Source organism: Schistocerca piceifrons, chromosome 6 (genome assembly GCF_021461385.2).
Source record: "Schistocerca piceifrons isolate TAMUIC-IGC-003096 chromosome 6, iqSchPice1.1, whole genome shotgun sequence".
In the NCBI taxonomy this organism is placed as follows: domain Eukaryota; kingdom Metazoa; phylum Arthropoda; class Insecta; order Orthoptera; family Acrididae; genus Schistocerca; species Schistocerca piceifrons.
This window is the reverse complement of record NC_060143.1, coordinates 490,037,187-490,060,485: the sequence shown is the minus strand read 5'-3', so window position 1 is coordinate 490,060,485 and position 23,299 is coordinate 490,037,187. Positions and strand designations below refer to the sequence as shown.

The following is a 23,299-nucleotide window of genomic DNA, read 5'->3' as shown; positions in this document are numbered from 1 at the left end:
GCTTGATAGATGTGTGGGTAGTTTATGTCCACAAATACGTCGAAATTTATTCCTTACTTTGTAGTAATTGAAGGAAAGCCACTGACTAAAATAGAAGTGATTTCTGGCATTCCCCAAGGTAGTGTTACAAGCCTTCTACTGCTCCTTGTCTATATAAATGGGTTAGGGGAAAATCTGAACAGCTGTCTTAGATTGTTTGCAGATGATGCTGTTGTTTATCATCTATTCAAGTCATCATAAGATCAAAACAAATTGCAAAACAATTTAGAAAAGATATCTGAACGATGCAGAAACTGGCAACTGACCCTAAATAATGGAAAGTGTGATGTCATCCATGTGAGTGTAAAGGAATCCATTAAACTTTGGTTACACTATAAATCAATCAAATCTAAAAGCTGTAAATTCAATTACATGCCTAGCTATTACAATTATGAACAATTGAAATTACAAAGAAGACATAGAAAATGATGTGAGGAAGGTGAACCAAAGACCACATTTTATTGGTAGAACACTTGGAAGATGCAACAGATCTATTAAAGAAAGTGCCTATACTATGCTTGTCTGTCCTCTTTTGAAGTATTGCTGCACAGTGTGGGATCCTTACCAGATAGGATTAACAGAGTACACCGAGAAAGTTCAACAGTCAGTATGTTTCGTATTATCAAGAAATTGAGGAGAGAGCATCACAGATATGATACAGGATTTGGAGTGGACACCATTAAAACAATGGCATTTCTCGCTGCTGCTGGATCTTATGAAATTTGAATCATCAACTTTCTATTCCAAAAGCAAAAATATTTTGTTGATGCCAACCTAAATAGGAAGAAACGATCATCACAATAAAATAAGGGAAATCAGAAAAATATAGGTGTTTATTTTTTCCATGAATTGTTCAAGAGTGAAATAATAGACAATTATTGTGAAGGTGGTTCGATGAACCCTCTGTCAGGCACTTAAGTGTGATTTGCAGAGTAGCCATGTAGATGTAGATACTCGAGATGGAGTATGCATACTCAGGAGAGACACTGTACACAACTCTTTCTCCATTTTTTAATTACAAACCACACCTTCATTCTGAGTCATTTGAATGTAACTAACTAAGTTGTAGTGGGGTGGCATTTATGACACTGTCACACTCTTCCCCATTCTATAATGGCCTTAACTATTTCACTGAACTATCCGGGTGCAGGTTTCTGCATGGGAGGCCTGTTGAAAAAGGTATTGTTGCATCTGTAGCACACATAATTGTGGAAGTCACTTCCTGCACCATCTCATCCAAATCTAATAATGAACAGGAAAATAGGAATAGGTGTAAGCTACTATGAATAGCACACTGAATGCATTATAATTACCAAGACAGACATGAAGCCAATACCCACCTCAATAGTGCAAGTTCATATGGCAACTACATCTGTAGACAAAGAGACTGAAAAAATATATGATTAGATAAAAGAAATTATTCAGGAAGTTAGGGGAGAGGAAAACTTAACTGTGATGGGAGATTTGAATATGGTAGTAGGAAGAGGAAGAGCAGGAAAGTATGGACTGAGGAAAGGAATGAAAGAGGAAGCCACTTGTAGAATTTTGCTCAAAGCACAATTTAATAAATTGGTCTACAAACCATGAAAGAAGGTTGTATACATGGGAGACACTGGACAGTTTCAGACTGATTATATAATGGTAAGAGAAAGATTTTGGAACCAGATTGTAAACAAAGACATTTCAGGAGCAGATGTGGACTCTGACCATACTTTATTGGTTATAAACTGTAGATTAAAACCAAAAATTGCGTAGGGTAAGAAATTACAGAGGTGGAACATAGGTGAGTTGAGTCAGAGGTCGTTGAGAATTGCAAAGGGAGCATAAGGCAGCAACTGACAGAAATAAGGAAAGGGATACTGTAGAAGATGACTGGGTAGCTTTGAGAGATGAAATAAAGAAGACAGCAGAGGGACAAGTAGGTAAAAAAAGAAAAAAAAAAAAGGCCTGATAGAAATTCCAGGATATTAAAGTAGATATTGAATTTAGCTTGAAAGGAGAAAATGTAAAAATGCAGCAAATGAAGCAGGTGATAGGGAATACAAATGTCTAAAAATCAGACTGACAGGAAGTGCAAAATGGCAAAGTAGGAGTAGCTGGAAGACAAATGTAAGACTATAGAAGCATGTGTACTAGGGGAAGATAGATACCACCTACAGAAAATTAAAGAAGCCTTTGGAGGAAAGATAAGCATCTATATATATCTCAAAAGGAAAACCAGTACCAAGCAAAGAAGAGAAAGCTGAAAGGCAGAAAATGACTTGAAATATATAGAGGCTATACAAAGGAATCAACTTCAAGGCAATATTATATGAAATGATTTAAAATAGTAGTTTTTTGTATTTTTTGATACACATGAGTCAACGTACATGGGATCTCTCAATATACTCTCCAGTGACTTCAACATACATCTGCCACCTTCCTGGTAACTTCATTATTGCATAACAGAATCATTTGGGGGTCCTATGCACCCAATCATGGACAGTTGCCTGCAGTTCTTTGTTGTTGTTGACCTTCTTACCTAGCAGCGCATCCTTCGCATTATCAGATAATGCACAATCTGATAGAGAAAGATCTGCTGAATACAGAAGTTCTGGCACAACAACAAACCCCAATGAACTTGCAGTCATTCTGAACGAGAACTCCTTTAAACCACTTCCCCACATCACCTTTGCAGAATCCTGCATCTAAGCCACGTAAGGGTGTTGCAGTACATCCTGCTGTTGACAGTTGTTCCTTGTACAAGTCAGCCCATTGCTAGTATGCAACATATGTCCCAAAGACGGAGATCATGTGCTTGCAGCAAATTGAGCAGCACAAAATATCTTGGGCCAGGAACTACCAGGATGTTTACACTGGGTGGATGACCATTATCAGGTGTCTGATAATGTCACCAGGCCTCAGCTTTTCCAAAAAAAATCTACATCTGCATTCTTCATTTCTGATAGTCACTGACATACTCCAACTCTGTTCTCCTTCTGGGCCTGTGTCAAGTCCCCAATGTGCGCCCATTTTTTTCCATATCCAAATAGTCACGAATAATGGAGTGCAGGGCTGCAGCATCAGCATCTGTTTTCCATTCCAGTTCATCAAAGGTTAAGCATGTATCAGCCATAATTAACTCCGATAACTTCAATGTTCCCTGAAGACCAAAATGTCTAGGGCCAATCAGTACTCGCATTCAAGCATGTAGATTCCTTTCTGCTAGAGACTCCAGCAATCCAGATGTTTTTACCCCACTATTTGCGAGCGGAACAGGAGAGGAAAATGACTAGTAGTGGTATCGGGTACCCTCTGCCACATTCCCTTGATGGCTTGCGGAGTATGTATGTAGATATAGTTGTGAATAGTCTTCTGTGCAGGAAATTGTTGTCCACACACCACAACTGAATGTTTATGTACACCTTTTGTTTTCACTCCTTCCTTCCACAAAAACCATGTTATCCATCTTTGTCCTTGATAGCCACCTTCCATCTTACCCATAGCTTTTGATGCTTAACAACAACAAACAAGCACTGTCCTTTCACTAGACACAATGTTCACAACGTGCATGGAGTACTAGAATCAGTTCACTGTGCTGCAAGAGGACAAGCCAGTATTTTGACAAGTATTTGTAAAACAAGCCAATTGTAAATTATTTCCAAATGCCCCTCATGGAAAGGGAAGAGAAAGTAGATGAAGATGAGATGAGAGAGATGATACTACGAGGGCATCTGAAAGAGCACATCCCTGGAATAGATGACATTCCTGCAGACTACTGATATCCTTGGGAGAGTCAGCCATGGCAAAACTATTCCACCTAGTATGTGAGATGTGTGCGACAAGCAAATACCCTCAAACGTCAACAAGAGGGTAGCAATTTCAATTACAAAGAAAGTAAATCTGAATCAGTTTAATAAGTCATGGTTGCATAACACTGACATGAATTATTTACAGAAGAATGGAAATTTAGCAGAAGTCAAATTTTGACAACATCAGTTTGCATTCTAGAGAAATGTATGAATGCAAGATAATACTGACACTATCACTTATCTCAGAAGACAGTTTAATAACAGGAAAACCTACGTTTATAGCATTTGTAGACTTACAGAAAGCTTTTGACAATGTTGGCTGGAATAACCTCTGAAATTCTGACAGTTGGGGTGGGGGTAAAATACTGGGAGCAAAAGGCTACTTACAACTCGTTCAGAAATCAGACAGCCGTTATACGAGTTGAGGGGCATGAAAAGGGAGCAGTGGTTGAGAAGGGAGTGAGACAGAGTTGGAGCCTATCCCAGATGTTATTCAATCTGTACAATGAGCAAGCAGTAAAGGAAACAAAAGAGAAATTCGGGGCAGGCATTAAAATTCAAGGACAAAAAATAAAAACTTTGCAGTTTAACAATGACATTGCAGTTCTGTCAGAGGCAGCAAAGGACTTGTAAGAGCAGTTGAACAGAAAGGACAGTGTCTTGAAAGGAGGAAATACATTAAAGAGCCAAAGAAACTGATACACGTGCCTAATATTGTGTAGGGCCCCCACGAGCAGGCAGGAGTGCCACAACATGACATGGCATGGACTCTACTAATGGTGAAGTTGTGCTGCAGGGAATTGACACCATCAATCTTGCTGGGCTGCCCATAAATCCTTACGAGTAGAAGAGGGTGGAGATCTCTTCTGAACAGCATGTTGCAAGGTATCCTAGATTATCAATAATGTTTATGTCTGGACAGCGAAAGTGTTTTAATTCAGAAGAGTGTTCCTTGAGCCACTCTGTAGTAATTCTGGACATTTCAAGTGTCGCAATGCCCTGTTGGAATTTCACAAGTCTGTTGGAATGCACAATGGACATGAATGTGGACATGAATGGATGCAAATGATCAAACAGGATGCTTAAGTGCCACCTGTCAAGAGTCGTATCTAGACATACCAGGGGTTCCATATCACTTCAACTACATATGACCCACACCATTAAAGAGCCTCCATCAGCTTGAACAGTCCCCTGCTGACATGCAGGGTCCACATATTCACGAGTGTGTGTGTACCTGTACACATTTATCCGCTTGATACAATTTGAAGTGAGACTCATCTGACCAGGCAACCCGTTTCCAGTTATCAACAGTCCCATGTTGATGTTGACAGGCTCAGGCGAGGTGTACAGCTTTGTGTCGTGCAGTCATCAGGTGTGCACAATTGGGCCTTCGGCTCCAAAAGCCCATATCGATGATGTTTCATTAAATGGTTCGCACACAAAGTCAGCAGTGAAATCTGCAACAATTTGCAGAAGGGTTGAACTTCTGTCACGTTGAACAATTCTCTTCAGTCATCGTTGGTTCAGTTATTGCAGGATCTTTTACAAGCCACAGTGATGTCTGATATTTTATGTTTTACCAGATTCCTGATATTCACGATACACTTGTGAAATGGTCGTACGGGAAAATCCCCACTTCATCAGCATCTCTGAGATAATGTGTCCCATCACTCGTGCACTGACTAAAACATCACGTTCAAACTCCTTAAATCTTGAGAACCTGCTGTTTTAGCAGCAGCCTATCTAACAACTGTGCCAGATACTTGTCTTATATAGGTGTTGCCAACTGCAGCATCATATTCTGCCTGTTTACATATCTCTGTATTTGAATACGCATGCCTATACCAGTTTCTTTGATGCTTCAGTGTAAGATGAACATTAACAAAAGCACAACAAGGGCAAAGGAAAGTAGTCAAATTATATCTGATGAGGCTGAAGGAATCATAGGAAGTGGAACACTAAAAGCAGTAAATGATCTGTGCTATTTGGTAGTAAAGTAAATAGAATAGCAATGGCAAGAAAAGAATTTCTGAAGAAGAGAAATTTGTTAACAAGGAATATAAATTTAAATGTCTGGAAGTCTTTTCTGAATGTGTCTGTCCAGAATGTAGCTTTGTATCGAAGTGAAATGTGGACTTATATCTACACAGAAGTAAGCAGTCCAACAGCCACCAGTTCCTATGCCAATGCATGAGTCTGCATGGAGTCTACTATCTGATGTTGCCAATCAGTGTCCTCTAGCTGGTGGGCCACCCGTGGGCCTACTTCAGTCACTGGCAGCCTCCTACCCTTGTGGTCTACAGTTCGAACCTTGTGCCATGCAGCCATTCAGCCATCATTACCTGTGTGCTCAAATTCCATTCTGTCTGTCTTCTCTTGCATGGGTAGAGCAGCCTTCTCCATGCTAAGTCTACAGCACAATTGCATGTATCTGGCACACCCTGCCTTGAGTAACATGGCTGCCTTTAGCCTGCCATCACGGACTACTACCTGCTCCACTGCTACAGGCAACATCTTTAGAGTCACTGTTATCACCAGTTCATCTGGCCAGTGAAGCCAGTGGCCAGAGAAAAGCTGCTCTCTGACTGCAGAATCTTGCCAACCATGCACAGCTTACACTTCGGGAGCATTTGCTTCTCCAATCATGTTGTAGGTTGCTGAGCAATAAGTGAATATTCTGACATTGCTATTTTCATGACAGAACATCAGACAACAACTAGACCTCTACTCAGTGCTTCACCATTACTCCGCCCGTAGTGGTGAACTACCTGCTTCCTGACTTATGACAGCACAGCCCCACCACCACAGAGGTCAACCACTGGCTTCTATAATTTTGTATTCTTGGATCTTTTTCTTTTCTGAGCATGGAGCAGAATGATTAAAATGGGCACTGTTGGCCTGGACAATTAACAAACATTGGAGGTCAGTTCTCGTGCAAAGCCCTCCACAATTTTCACAGCTAAGATAAATGATGCAGCAGGAACACAGGTGATCAAAGCACAGGCACCAAAAAGTCTCAAAGGTGGACCATGGAAAAAGTGCCTGTATCTATCCTATCACCTTTCAGACCTTTCTGATTTGGTGGATGAAATGAACTCTTCATCCTGCTAGGTTGTTCATCCCTTGGTGTTGCTCAAGATGGGAACACAATACAGTTATAAGTTTCTGGATTACAGGATTTTTCTCTACTGAGACAGCAGAGTCGTTATGGCTATTGTTTTGACTGATTCTTTTCCTCTGTGGAATGTCCATCCTGATGCCACTTACTTCAATCAAGGACTCTCCTCACTGGCATCATCTGGCCACAGCAAAGGTCATCTGGCATGATGGTCATTGCCTGGAACCCTGGTAAGCCAGGAAGACTTAACACTTACTCCTTGGCATGCATGAGGAGTTAACAGCTCTGGCATGTTTTCAATGGACTCTGTCAAGAGGCCAGATGATGTTCCCCCCATGACAGACTGGCTACTGTGCTGGCTTTTAAGCATATTTGTGTATCTACTTAGTTACTGGGCACAGAGGATCTTCTACCTGGTAGGTAAGTCAGCACTGCAAGTCCTTCGACAGCCAGTGTGCACTAAAGAAAAAAATTAGAAAAATGGAAGTAAAACCATAAAGGGGACAAAAAATTACTTTAGCCAAAATGTTTGATGAAAAGTAATGCAGAAAGATGTAAATAAAAGTGCTCTTTATAAGAGAAGGGCAGCAGAGACTCTCCCTCCCTCTTGCTGTGTTCATACTAATTGTCAGCAACTGCTTGTAACATACCTGGATTGTTTCTATATCTGTGTGTATGTTCTCAATTGTTGTTAGCTTGTACATGGAAGAAGAAAATAATAATAATAATAATAATAATAATAATAATAATTTGGCTCATCATGGCAATGCTATTGTTTGTGTCTTACAGTATTAAAATTGGAGATGAGTGTAGTGCTCACTTCTTCTATTTGGTTGTTCCTTCAGTTCTTGTGTCCATGGAGGCAGTACTCTTACAGTGCCTATCATTAACTTGTCAGCTGTATGGGCTTTGCAGACTCCCTCACTGCCAAAGTATCTGCTGCCATTTCCCCCTTACAGTGATGCAGTCTAAGATTAGCAGGCTTATGAGAAGCAGCTTTGGCAACACTTTGTCGCTTTTGGTGTCACTGACAAAAACATGTGTAAGGCTTTGTTCCTTTCTTGGATTTCTCCCTAGATTTATCAGTTTTTGTGTTAGTTTTCCAAATCCAGGAATCCACATCTCCTTTGTTCAACAAAATATGTTAAGTTGTTGTCAAACATACGTATGTCATTGCAGTGCATAAAGAGTTTGATCAGTATCATAAACAGCCCTACCAGTCCTTCGCGGCTTGGGTGGCCGAACTCCAAGTCCTCAGTTGCAAACAACAGTTTTAACCATGGCTCTGCATGACTCCTATGCTGATTCTATGGGCCACCATGCCATCATTCAGTTGGGTCCTGACAAGGAGGTGCATCAACATGCACTACAGTACAAGAATCCATGTTTGCTCTTGTTCAATCTTTTGAGGTATATTGTGCTGCTGGTGAACAGCTGAGGCTTCATGCAACATGACCACAGTGGTTCCTGTTCCTGGTCCTGGTCCTTCGGCACTGGACAGTTCTGTTCTTGGGGCATGGGAGGGGATGGGGAGGGAGGAGAATGATGTGGCAGCCATATAAACACAGCCTCAATGTTGCACTGGACAGTGACGTGCCAAGCAACCACAGCAATGACAGCACTCTACGCTTCCATCTTGCCCCCATTATTTCGTCTAACATGAGAGAGCCATGCACCCCAGAGCACTGGGGAGTTTGCTACAACTGTGTATCATTCCCAGCCCCCACCTGCAGATATGGACGTTAATTGTGCATCTCCAATACTTACGAATGATAATGAACTGTTACTGATATGTGAATGATGGACAAAGTGCTCAGACAAGGGTGCAGACATGACTTTAATGAACTCACAAACTTATGTGGATTTGGGATCTCTGGTGTTGTCTCTAGTTACTCGTCAGCTGGAGAGTTACAACAACCAGCATATCCAATTCTGTGGTAACTTAGCTCCCACAATGTATAACTCTGTGATTTGTTCCTTGACTTTTTTGGTAGTGAATGGTGCTCACATCCATGAATTGTTTGGTCTGTTGCTTTCAATGCTTTTGGTTCTTCCATTTCAGATAACATGCATCTCATTTCAGACTTGGTCCCTTATCGGCAGTTAGATTCTCGCGTCTCTTCTCAGATAGGTTGTGTTGTGCCACTAATTTTGCAGTGCACATTACCATGAAACCAATGGCACGGACGCGTTTTTTTATTTTATTTTTCATGCACGCCCTACTCCAGTGGCTCAAGTGAAATCAGCATGGGACAAGATGACCATTGGGAGTCATACAGCCTATTACATCAAGTGAGTGGTCTGCTACCCCCCCCCCCCCCCCCCCCCCCCCGTGACTTAAAAGACCTACTGGTCAGCTTTGCCTCTGTCGCCACATTAAAGTTTCATTTAACACACGAATTATCATTCACACTTTACCCTTTGCATTTTTCAGATGAGTTATTGGCTAACTGGCAAGGGGCTAGTTTTTCTCCAAAACTGATTCATCTGAAGCCTATTTACAGGCTCTACTGGATGATGACAAGAATGGCTCCTTGTGATTCACACACCCTTTGGGTTGTACCAATATCAGCACCTTCCGTTCAGTGTGGCTAGTGCCCCAACAATTTTTCAGAATTCTTGGGAACAGCTGACAATGTCTGTTCTGGGTTGCATCAAATATCTCTTGATATAATTATGATGGGTGCCTCCACAGAAGAGCATTTACAGAACTTGCACACCTTGTTCATGTAAATGGATAGATAAAAACTATACACTCAAAAAGGTTTAACTATTACAAGCTTTCGGAGCAAGTGGCTCCTCCTCCTGGCAGAAGTGTTGAAAGGGGAGTAAAGAGCGGTTAAGGTAAAGGACTGGAAAGGTTTAGGTAAAGGGATACAGTTCAGGAAAGTCACCCAGAACCCGGGGTCAGGGGAGACTTACTGGACGGGATAAGGAAAGCGACTATCGGGGACTGCACTGGATGTTTACTTGAGAGCTTAAAGGTGAAAGACAGGGCAATATGCAAAACAGAGATTACTGCTAAAACATCGTCCATGAGTTATTGAGAATGAAAAGCCAAGTGCATTATATGTAATGAAGGTGGGGGGGGGGGGGGGGGGGAGTCCTCTCTTGCCATGATGAATCTCATCACACATTACATCCATTCTTTTCGAAAACAAGCTTTTGCACTATCAAGATTAAAGTCCCACATTCTGTTTCTTGAAACCTGCTTGTCCTTTGGTGTTACTTCCAAAGCCCTATCACTGGAAACCCTGTTTCTGGATGTAATCCTACTCTACACCAGGCTCTTTTACAGTTTCAAATACAGAAATCTCTTGCACCTACCCGACTAATCTGTGACGTATATGCCTCATCTGCCAGTTTCCACTCCTCCAGACTTCTCTCCTCCAAAATGTTGCAATTACCTGGCCTTCATATTTCTTTGGATGGTATCATCTGCAAAGCCAACTTTAGACTGCAACAACATGCTAGACTTCACCTCAAAAAGCTATCCCATCTTCTCCTAAACTACCTTAACAGTGATGTTTCCCTTCCTGTCCCTCTGCAACTCCCGAAACAGCCTCACCATTAACCACCACTTTTCTCCTACAAACCGAGGTTGGCTAACCACCTTAACATCCCACAGCCTTCATCAATGCCTCCTAACCAGTAATAGCTCAATCACAAGAACCAGTCACAACAGTACAGTGTTCTCAACCTCTCATCTAAAGCACTCTCCGCTCCTGAATTATTTGTCTTATCCAAGGGTCTCACTTCCAGCCCTAAACCAGCATTTAATCATGCTGCTTTGGTACAGGACCTACTTTCCTTTAAACAAATGTCAACTGCAAATATCACTTTGCAACCCAGTCCCAAAACCTTTCCAACAGCAAATCTGACATTAAATCCTGTCTAACAGTTCTGACCATGATCCCAACTTGGTCCACCACCACTACCTCAGAATAATCCCTTAAAAACCTTCCAAGAATTCCTCACTCCAGCACTGCTTTACAACCCTTCCTCAGGTCTCTGCAACATGACCCTAACCTGACCTCTCCAGAACTTCAGGCTATATGTTCTCTACAAGCTGATTACTCCATGTACCTGCCCGACAGGAGTATGTTTGTGAATGTTTATGCCAGCTGTGTGACACCTCTACATACAACATCTGCCATCAAGATCCCATCCCTGTGATTCAAACTGACCTGCAGTGCCACCTAAAAACTTAAGGCCCCTCACAAGGACTTACACCTCAATCCACAGAACTTCTTACCTCACCCAAACCACACACCCCCACCTTTTACCTTCATCCTAAGATCCACAAACACCATCATCCTGGCTGTTCCATAGCTGCTGGCTTCAAATCCCCCACCAAATTTATATCTGCCTTAGTTGATCAACACCTGCAACCCACAGTATAAAAACTCCCCTCTTACATCAAAGACACCAACCATTTTCTAGATCGTCTGAAATCCTTGCCTGTCCCCCTCCCACCACACACATTGCTTGACACCACTGATGCCACCTCCCTCTATACCAACATCCCCCATGTATATGGTCAGTCTGCTGCTGAACATTTCCTCAGTCAGCACCCACCTAATTCCAAACCTATGACATCCTTCTTGCTGACCTTAATCAACTTTATACTTATCAACAATTACTTCACCTTTAAGGGGCAGACATACAGACGGATCACGGGTATGGTCACGGGAACCAGGATGGCTCCTTCCTATGTCAGCCTTTTCATGGGTCACTTGGAGGGGGCTTTCCTGGGATCCGTAAGGCTTCAGCCCCTGGGTTGGTTTAGATACAATGATGACACATTTGTCACATGGAATTGTGGTGAGGCTGACCAGTTAAAATTACGGAATCTCTAAATACCTTCTCCCAATTAAATTTGACATGGTCCTATTCTGAATCCCAAGCCACTTTCCTTGATATTGATCTCTTCCGTCCATATTAAACCGAATAGCAAACAACAGCACTTACATTTTGACAGTTGACTTCCTTTCCATGTCGAACATTCCCTCCCACACAGCCTTGACATTCAAAGCAAATGTATTTGTTCAGATGTAGGCTCTTTACAGCAATACACCACTAGTCTCACCTTGGCCTTCACTGGAAGTAATTACCCCAACAGCCTAATTCAAAAGCAGATTTCCTGGGTCATCACCTCCAATCCATGTACAGCTGATCCCTCAAAAAAACTTTGGAGCACACCACAGGTCATTCAGTATTATCCTGGTCTGGGATGTACTAACCAGCTACTTCAAGAAGGCCATGACTTCCTAATATCATGCCCTGAAATGAGGTCCATTCTGTCTGAGATTTTGCTTGCCACACCTAGAATAGCTTTATGTCACCCTCCCAATCTCCACAATATCCTTGTCTGACACTATACTGCTTCTGCACCCATCTCTCTACCCTATGGCTCCTACCCCTATGACCATCCCTGCTGCAAGATTTGCCCTATACAACCTCCTACCACCACCTATTCCAACACTGTAACTGGCAAAACACAATATCCTGTTGCAGAGCATTCTCTACAACACGACAGCCATGACCTCGGTGCCTATTTCACCCCACACACCATATGGATTCTTCCCCCGGACACTAGTTTCTCAGAACTCCACATGTAGAAATTAGTGCTACAACATGTCCTTGGTTCTTGTCATCCACCTGGCCTTAATTTACATTAGTTTCTTCTGTCTTAGCATTTCTTCACACTAACTACTCCTTTCTTCACTGCATTTTAGTTTTCTACATACGTCATTTTCTCACCTGTCTATTTTTCGCTGTCCCCGCACCCACCTTTGTTACACACAATGCTATGCTCTTAGCTTTTACTCTTCTTAACTCATGCACCATGTTTTAGTAGTAATCTCTGTCTTGCATATTACCCTGTCTTCCACCTTCAAGCTCTCAGGTTTAAAGTCTTGTTAAACCTTTTGTGTGTGCGCGTGTGCGTGCATGCCTGCCACAGCTTGGTGAATAGATTTTTTTTCCCCCTATCCATTTACATTATATTCTCAATTTTATTGTTACACCTTGTTCATGGTCTTTCGTGTTGCAGGGTAGAAATGCCACTTGGCCAAGTCATACTGTTTTTAGCCATTCATTGTGTACTTGGGGTTTGAGGCTGAGGTTTCTCAGGATGATGATAAGCCTTTAAGCCATCATGTCACAGCAGTCACAACTCTACAACACACTACAAATGTCCCAAGAACTCCAAACTTTAGGTAAAACTGTTTACTGACACAAATTTATTCCAGGTGCAATCGCATTGGCCCATCATCTCCACGAGTTGTTCCACAAAAAGTTGCTTTCCAGTGGATGCCAGACTGCAAGCACATGTTCACACTTTTGAAATCTAAGTTATATTCTATTCTTTGTTTGACTACTTTCAACCCTCACCACGACCTGGTATTTGCTACAGACCCCTCTCAGTACAGACTCTGGGCCATTCTCACACATCAACATGAGGATGATTCTGAACATCCTATAGTATACACGTCAAAAACGCTCTATTCCGCTTAGCAGCACTACTTCCAAGTCGAAAAGGAAGTGCGTGCTATCGTCTACACTCTCAAAAACTTTTCATGTGTTACTGTATGGGTCTAAGTTCCACCTCATTACTGACCACAAACCCTTGGTTACATTGTTTAATCCTTCTGCTTCATTGCCAGACAAAGCAGCACATCACCTCCAGTGTTGGGCTTGTTTGTCTCGCTACAACTCTGATATACATTTCCAGCCTATTGCGCAACATGCTAAGACCGATGTGCTGTACCGGCTTCCAAAGGTGGTCAGATCCTATTTTTCGACCGGGATGGATTTTTTTTCTTTGTTTTTTTGTTTTTTTTTACTTAGATGTTGAGGCGCAATGTATAATGGAAGGGTTCCCTATTACGGGGTCCCAGGTATCAGGTAATAGCTGCTGTTGCTGCTGATCCCATTTTGCAGTAAGTTCTTCACCTCGTTCAGCACGGTTGGCAGGACAGGCCTCCTAGCAGGAGTTCTGAACCTTTGCATAACTATTTTGCCCTCCAGCACTGTCTTTTGGTATTTAATGGTGGTGGTCTCTTAGCTACGGATGGGCTGTTGCCTATCTCAGCCACACTATGGTGGGATATGCTTCAGCTCCTGCATAAACATTGTACTACAATGTCAGCTGCGGCTATTATTCAGCCCCTCTCCAACATTTTCTCTATTGAAGGAATGCCCTGTACACTTGTGATGGTTAACTGTGTTTGTGTCTCAGGCCTTCCACCATTGTTGCACCCATCATAGTAGTCGTCACATGACAGATGCTCCTTTTCACCCACAATCTAATGGCGAGGCAGAACGTCTGGTCCGCCTGTTCAAGGTTCAAATGAAGTACACTGCGAAATACTCCATGAAAGAGACATTGACATGCTCCGACAGGTTTATGTTGGTGGGGAATCTTATGGGACCAGCTGAGATGCTCCAAGGTCTCCAGCCCCACACACTCCTATGCTCTGCTCATCCCACCCCACCAATGCCCATTATCGTAGCCCACACTGTGGTTTGCTCCTGGCTTTGCAGTCTGGGCTCGGGGGTTCAGCTGCTGACTGAAGTAGATTCTAGCCATGGTCCACAGCTGCCGAGGTCACTGCCTTTGTGTGGTGCACACCGGTTATGGGCTGGTGGCACACCATCACAATCAGCTGCAGTCTCACACCACCCGAGCACTGTGGGTCTGCAATCACTGCCTCCTCCCTTAGCACCTGTCCCACCTCCCAGTCCATTTTGTTGGGGTGGACCCACCATCCCTGTGGATGCCTCTCCTCTGAGGCCCAGGCCCCCCAGCACCTGCTGCCAGGCCTTCCCCACAATATTTCACTGCCTCTGGTGATTCTGCAGTCTGCTGGTCCACACCATCTGGCCCTTCAACACTGGCATCCCTTGTGCCCCAACCGAGTGGCCAATGTCTTTGCTATCAGAGCAGTTCCACTACATCGAGTAACAGGATAATGAGATGCTACCTGTACTCTTGTCACTGGTCATCTCTTGTGGTTCTTTACAGGAGAGAGGCCACTGCGCGTGTCCATGACTACACTACTTCTGCCCCTACTCACCGATTCTGGCCTGGAATTTCCTGCCAATATGACCTGTGACATCTACCGCAGAGGCCATAGATATTTCAACAGTCACACTGACACCTGCATCGATAGAGTGCCCTTTCCTGGGGAAGAAGGGGTGGGGGTGCTATAACCCTGTACGTAATACTTTGAGACCAGGCCACTGACATGCTACACTTTGAATATTCCATCAACGGCACCTGCATGGACTGCCACCATAATCTGCCTGTGGTGGCCCATTTGAATCGTGCACATGACACAGCATCCACCGTGCCATCTACAGAAACCCTCCTTTTCGCAAGCAAGCACTCACCCTCAGCAACCGCTTGTATCAGCACCTGGATTGTTTCTATATTTGTGTCTATGTTTTTAACTGTTGTTCACATGTATGTGGAAGAAGTATGAACTTTAAGTAATTGTGATCATGCTGTTGTTTGTGCCATAGTACGACAAACTGCAGAAATAGCCAGGTCTACATGAAGAATTGTCATGCTGAGTTCTATAGTAAAAGAAGTAAAGATAGTCAGAGATGGAGACTGAGCTTGGGGCCCACACTCACCACATACGTACTCACAAAACAGTCTCGAGCCCCCGATGGGGAAATTTTCAACCATCCTTTCCTTTTTTTCAAATTAACAACATACTCTGACTGTACACATTTTGTCACACTGTACTTCAGTTTGCTCTGGAAGACTGCCCACCTGTACTCGCTTTGGCATTTGGGAGTGATCATCAGGTGACCATCTAAATTACTGGGAGTGCCTTTGGTACAATTATTGAGTGCCATTTTCGTCCCAAAGTAAGCTAGGGAATCAGAAGTCAATTTAGATATAGACACATTAATGATATGAATATAATAGAGGGAAACATTCCACGTGGGAAAAACATATCTAAAAACAAGGATGACGTAACTTACCAAACGAAAGTGTTGGTATGTTGATAGACACACAAACAAACACAAACACACACACAAAATTCAAGCTTCCGCAACCCACAGTTGCTTCATCAGGAAAGAGGGAAGGAGAGGGAAAGACGAAAGGATGTTGGTTTTAAGGGAGAGGGTAAGGAGTCATTCCAATCCCGGGAGCGGAAAGACTTACCTTAGGGGGAAAAAAGGACAGGTATACACTCGTGCGCGCGCGCGAGAGAGAGAGAGAGAGAGAGAGAGAGAGAGAGAGAGAGAGAGAGATGGAATGACTCCTTATCCTCTCCCTTAAAACCCGCATTCTTTCGTCTTTCCCTCTCCTTCCCTCTTTCCTGATGAAGTAACCGTGGGTTGTGAAAGCTTGAATTTTTTGTATGTGTTTGTGTTTCTATCGACATACCAACGCTTTCGTTTGGTAAGTTGCATCATCTTTGTTTTTAGATATAGACACACATACATAAGCAAGCCTTAAGCAACCAGTGTGTGGTAAGTGCTTCAAATGCTGTCAGCTACTGATGGTTTTTCCAACCCCTCCACCAGCACATTTATAGATTGTTTTTCTTATGTTTGTACAATACTCCCTATCTCAGCAGCCTAGACCAAGTTTCTACGATGCTTGCCATTTGGCGTCACCAAGGGTGGCTAGAGTAGCTTATGAATAGAATAGAATAGAATATTTTTATTCGCCTTTCAGTATTTTTCATACAATTGGCTTCATCAAAAATTACAATGGACTACAGTTAAGCACAATAAACACTTACATACACAGAATTATTTAGCTTATTTTAGAATTGAAAACATTTCTTTATCACTTATTAAAAGCTTATATTATAATGAGTATTTCCTAAGAATTCTTCAATTGTATAGACTTCACTGCATTTTAACCAATTTTGCAATACATTCTTGAATTTATTAAATGGGGCTGTACAAGCTGAGTATGGTAACTTATTACAAAATTTTATGCCCAAATGTTTATAGTTATTATGGACAACAGCTAGCCTCGAAAATGGAAAATCCAACAAGCGACTATTTCTGGTATTGTGTGTGTGTACATCACATCTCATGCTGAATTTGTCTAGATTTTCTTTAGCATACATTAAACAGTTATATATGTACATGCTAGGTACTCTCATTACACTGAGATATTTAAAGTGGTTTCTGCAGGAATCTCTGGGTGCTAATCCTAGTATACATCTGATGGCCTTCTTTTACCATCTGAAAATACATTTAGCCCCTGAAGAATTACTCAGAGCAAACTTCCATAATCCAAATGGGAATGGAAGAAAGCAAAATATGAGTGGAGTAACAGCTGTTTGCTTACACTGTTTCTCAATTTGTAGAGTAAAAAAAGTACACGGGCTAGTTTGCTGCACAGGTTATTGGTGTGTTGTTCTCCAGGAGAGTTTTTGGTCTATGCGCAATCCAAGTAGTTTCACTGCTTTATTTTTACTTTTTGTAGCTTTTAGATTAAAAATTATTTCTTCTGTTTTTGTACTGTTTATGCACAGTTGCTTGGTCTGACACCAGTGACTAGTCATTTGCATTATTTCTCTGTTGTTATCCAGCACAGTTTGTAAATTGTCACCTGAGGTTATTAGTGTTATATCATTACCGTACAGTATATTCTTACATGGTACATAATTCGAGAAATTGTTAATATAGACAATGAACAGGAAAGGCCCAAGAACCGAGCCTTGGTGTATTCCTCTTTTTATAGGGAGTATTGCTGATCTCCGTTTATTTGCATATACTAGCTGTAACCTATTGCTTAAATAAGATTTGAATAAGGTGAGTGGTATATCTTCAATGCCATAGTATTCTAACTTTTTAATGATTATGTCATGAGACACTGAATCAAATGTTTTGCTTAAATCAACAAGTGTTCCAGATATATGCAGCCTCTTTTCATATGCTTCATGTACAGTGTTTACCAAAGCTTCAATTGCTTTTACAGTTGATAGGTGAGACCTGAATCCAAATTGCTGTTCATTTAATAGTTTGTTGCTTTCAAAATAGCTGTATAGCTGCATATGCATGCAATTTTCTATTATTTTGGATATGATTGGTACTATTGATATGGGTCTGTAGTTGTTTGAGAGGTTTTTATCACCTTTTTTATACACAGGTAGTGTAACTGTGAGCTTAAGACATTCTGGAAAAATTCCTTCATCTAGTACTCTGTTTGACAGAGAGAGAAGAGGCATTTTGATTTCCTTTGCTATACGCTTTATGATGAAATTACTGAGTCCATAATAGTCTCCTGTTTTGGAAATGCTTAGTTTGTTTATCGATTTGCAAATGTCATTTAGGGTGATAGGGGTCCAAGTAAATTTCTCACTAGTCTGTCTTGTATGGATGAGTAGTGCTTCTGCATCTATGGTAGAATTATTGAGTGGTGTGGTAGTGGCACTACTTACAAAATAATCATTGAGTGTATCACAGGCTATATGGATGTTTTTTCTTTACTGATGTTATTAATTTCCTGTTTTACGACATTCCAGGCTGCTTTACATTTATTTTTGGAATTCAAAATGTATTCATTGTTTGCATTGTACTTAGCCCCTTTTATTTCTGATTTGTAAAGTTTTCTCATATTTATGTAATTTGCCTTGTGTTTATCACTTTCATTAGACTTATCCTTCAGAATTAGAGGTAGTATCCTAAGTTTGTTAAGTTTTGGAGTGTACCACTTGTTAGTAGGACATTGCTTATGTGTGTTACTAGGATGTTGTCTTTTTGTTACAGTGGGCCAAGTCTTTTCTACAATGTGCTTAATTTCTGTGAGGAAAATAGTAAAGCATTTATCAATTGCCTTATTATTATTAATTTTATGAGACCAATCAATTTCCTGTAACTCATTAATCACGTTTGTCTTTCTTTAGTGTTGAGTTTTGAATTTTCTATTCGAAGCCATAGTCTTGCAAGATCTGATATTCCTAATTCTATTACGTCACATTCAAGAGTATCTTTATATACATTACTAATTATGTTATCAAGACATTCATTCTGTCTGGTGGGCTTTTCATTAAGACAATAATAGTTCAATGACTTCAAAGAATGAACCATATAGATAACATTTTTCTTCTTTGCCCTTATATCTATGTTAATATTACTTACAATTATAATTTTATGTTGTTTACATTTGGACAACTGCAAAATTAGTGTGTTAATTTTTTCTATAAATATTATTTCATCAGATCCTGGAATTCGATACACTGACACAATTACAATTTTTTGTGCATGTATTACCATACCGGCTACTTGCCATTTGTAGACTGATGTTCCCACAGAAGGAGACTAGTCTTTACATTTGTTTTATATGATGTACTGTAAGCAAGCTGTAACTTACAGAATTCAGTTATTTCCACTTCAAGCTACTTTATTTTGTTATTAACATATTGGTTGATTTTATTAGTCTAAGAGGATGTAGTGAACTTCACAATAAAACTGTTTTGCTTTGAGCAGTGACGTCATTGGCATTACTTTTTTCAAATTATGACTGTAGTGACAAACTGATATGTAGTGTAGCCCAAGGTCAGGTTAGGTTGGAAGGTGGTTTTGAACTGTCTAAGCCTACAAATTTTATATGATGGCACATTTCATAGTAATACTTACATCACCACAGAAAACACTTATTTTCCCAAAGTTGTCAAATATTTTGAGTATTTAGAAGGTTGGTTTGGAAAGTTCTCAGAATCATCACTAGAGGTCAGCACTAGCACAACGTGTTGTTCACGTGATATTCATTGAATTATTGCCTGTAAACACATGCCACGTCAGAGCTCTTTGAAGAGAGCTGTGGCGGTGGCATGGCTCTGTTGTTGTTCCCACATAGTGATTTGTGAAGATGGAAAAATAAAATCTTGAGATTCAATCAGTGATTAAGTACTTCGTAAAGAAAGGTATGAAAGCAAAGGACATTCATGCTGATTTCCAGAATACACTGGGGGACTCTGCTCCTTCATATTCAACTGTTTGCAAGTGGACAAATGAATTTAAATTTGATCGGAAGAGATTAGATGATGATCTGCGCACTGGTCAGCCAAGATGTGTCACTACTCCAGAAATCACTGCAAAAGTGCACAAAATGGTCATGGAGGATCGCCGAATGAAAGTGCATGAAATTGCTCATGTTTGCCAGATGTCTTCACATTTTAACGGAAGAATTATAAATGAAAAATTATCTGCAAGATGGGAGCCACAACTATTGATACTGGATCAAAAACATGCGGCAAGTGCTTCAAATGCTGCCACAATCATGGAAAAATTACACACAAAGAGGTATAAATTATTGCCGCACCCCCCTAATTCACCTGATATGGTTCCATCAGACTTCCATCTCTTCCCAAAAGTGAAAATTTTTCTTTGTAGATGAAGATTCACTTCAAACGAAGAATTGATAGCCAGAGTTAACAAATATTTTGCAGGCCTGAAGGAAACTCATTTTTGAGATGGGATCAAGGCACTGAAACATCGTTGGACCAAGTACATTAATCTACAAAGAGACTAAATTGAAAAATAATAATAAAAAAAAGTTTCAGTGATGTCAGTATTTTTTTCTATTTCATACTGAGAACTTTTCAAATCACCCTCGTAGTATGCTTGATTAATAACAGCAGTCCCACAACTTTAATTATTGTTGTTGTTGTTGTTGTTGTTGTTGTTGTTGTTATTTGCAAATAAGCCCATTAGTACTCACAAAGTATTTGGACTCATAAAGTGTCAAATTAATGTTTCTAAATCTGCAAATGCTAGGTAATCTATAGATAACTTGCCTCTGCCTAAAGTGATTGGTTGGTCAGTTTTGATAACTGATTTTTGTTTACACAATTCTTTTAACACTTTCTCAAGGATGCAGTTGAAAAGCAATTGAGGCAGTCCATCTGCTTCTCTTGCTCCCTATTTTATTTTGAAAGAACCTAAGAGTTCCCCCATAAATTTAATTTTGGACTCTGTGTCAGTCAGTGCCTGTTTTATGATTGATCTAGATGTTGTTCATTTAAGGTTTTGAAGAGCGACTCTCAGTAAACTGAGTCACAGATCTTTTTTCATTCAACAAATGTGCAGACTAAATTTTTACTACAAATTCTCCGATGTCTTAGGATTAGCTTTAGGTTCAAGATTTGCTCTTGACACTAGTAAGTGTCATTGTATGACACCAAATCAGTCACGTAGTGCTATTGAATAATCACTCAATTGATAGCGTCACTTGTCAAAGCTGATGGGTTGTATAGTCATCTTCACTATGTTCAGCTGCATTTAAACAAATGAGAACTTTAGCAATAATGTTTTATCAAATATGTCATATCATAATGGCATGTGTTCTTTCCTTAAGGAATTGTCAATAAAGACCGCGGAAAAGGAAAGAGAATGAACCAGACATAAAATTCGCATTATTTCCTAAACGTGTATTGATATGAAAAGTTACATATCGAAGTAAATAAAAAAATTAGTGTTAAAACACGAATTCACTTACTTGAGCAATGTAGTTTAACAGGCGGAAGGCGTAATTCCTTGGCAATGTCTGTGTTCTTCAGCTTCAGAGCTTCATCCAACTGAAATAATAATTATCCATTTCAATCTGCAGCATTTCTGAGTTAATATAATTCTTTCGCCATAATAGTAATCCAAATTTTAAAATTATAGACATGAAGTATGTCACGCCATACTAAAAAGGTAACCAGTCATATTCTGCACAATCATTTTAAAGAATCGAAGTAAGAGTCGGCACAAAGCACAGGAGTTCTCATTACTAGTTAGAAATGTATTCCATAAAGCACAAATATTAACTCGACTTTAACAGGTATCTATGTTGCATTGGTGTCTTCTTTTGACAAACTGTGGCAAAGTGGATTTCTACAGGCAGCATTTCATCTGTGTACAGTCTGAGGCAACACCCTTTGTATGTCCATTGGCACCATATCACTTAAGTCTTAATGAACTTTAGGAAGTACAGAAAAAGGCAGAAGAATTTTACTGCAATCTACCAGAAACACTAATGTCTAGAATAACCAACAGCATTTTTTCAGGAACAATCTCTCTTTCACAGTGCTAATTCTCTTTGGCAGCAGTGTTTCAGCCAGATACAAAAGTGGTAAGTGAATCCAACCTGGGAAGTGATTTCTGGGATAGATATCATCATTTCGATGAGCATTATCAGTGAGGATCGCAGTGCAAAAGATACATTAAAAATGTTACGTTAATGAAGTGGGTTTCTTTTTGGTGAAGTAACGAATATTGTGTTCTAGTATTACTAACACTTAACTTTGTCAATGGTGCAACTACCTCTAGAGAAGGGATGCTCAATCTTTTTAGACTTGAGATCTACTACATGTCTTCAGTCCATTTAGAGATCTACTGACTTAATCATACAGGTTTAAGCACAAAATAATACTGTAGCCAAAATTAACCACTTTAATTATACAAAACACATAAAAGATAATTTTCTCTCTATTAAAAGTTGCATACTACTACTAAATTTTCAACGTATTACACATGTGAAAAAAACTAAAATGTGCACTATCAAATGTTGACAAAATCTGAGTGAGATACTTGGCTTTGCCTATCATTATCAAGTTTATAATAAACAGGCGAAAAATTTATCAGAGCCAAACTAGTACAGTCAAAGAGGAGGACACCTAGGTTTCACTATGTTCATCATTGTGTCACCGAGAGATGCGGATCCGAAAAATGAATCCAAAAAAATGATCAAACATATGCTAGCACTCTTACAATGTTAGAGTAGGTTTTTACACTCCCTAATTTCCACGAGTAATCTTCACTGTATTCTGACTTTAAAGGAATGTCACATTTAAATAGAATTATTTCGTCTGTGTGTTCAGTCTCTCTACAAGAGAAAATTTTTACTTGAAATATCTTAAAAATCTTTTTTTTTTTTTTTTTTTTTTTTGGAAAACTGGACGGGTTCCATTGCCTTGATATCTGAAAATCGAGTTTCAACAACTGTTTTCCATGTTGTCAGGATAGCCATATACTTCATTACAGTTTTTTGATCCAAAGGTTTTTCTTGATCAGACAGCATCTGAAGAAAGAGTTTCACATTTAATTTCTGTAACTGTCAAACACTTTGCAGAAGACAAAGAGTACTGATGGTTTGGCTTTTTTCCTTTAAGGTCTTTGTTCAACTGCCATATCAGTTACACATGCCAAGACCTAACAACCAGCTCAAATCATACAGTTGCGAGTACTCTTCCTCTCTTTCAAACACAAAAGGCCTTATCACAGGCGGAAGTTCTCTAAATTATCCCTCCACTCAGCCATCTAACTTCAGTGTGTGATAGCAGCTCTTCATACTGGCTATCTAATTCTTCTAATAGCACTT

The 23,299-nt window shown here is 40.4% G+C and overlaps 1 protein-coding gene across 1 annotated transcript in view; it reads right to left on the bottom strand.

Moving 5' to 3' along the window:
* The window catches only part of LOC124802631 (iron-sulfur cluster assembly scaffold protein IscU), a 49,538-nt gene that overhangs the window by 5,721 nt on the left and 20,518 nt on the right, over positions 1-23,299 (bottom strand). The window contains exon 3 of the mRNA XM_047263525.1: positions 21,434-21,512. Within this exon, the coding sequence (XP_047119481.1) occupies positions 21,434-21,512 (79 nt within the window). The remainder of the gene's footprint in view (positions 1-21,433; positions 21,513-23,299) is intronic.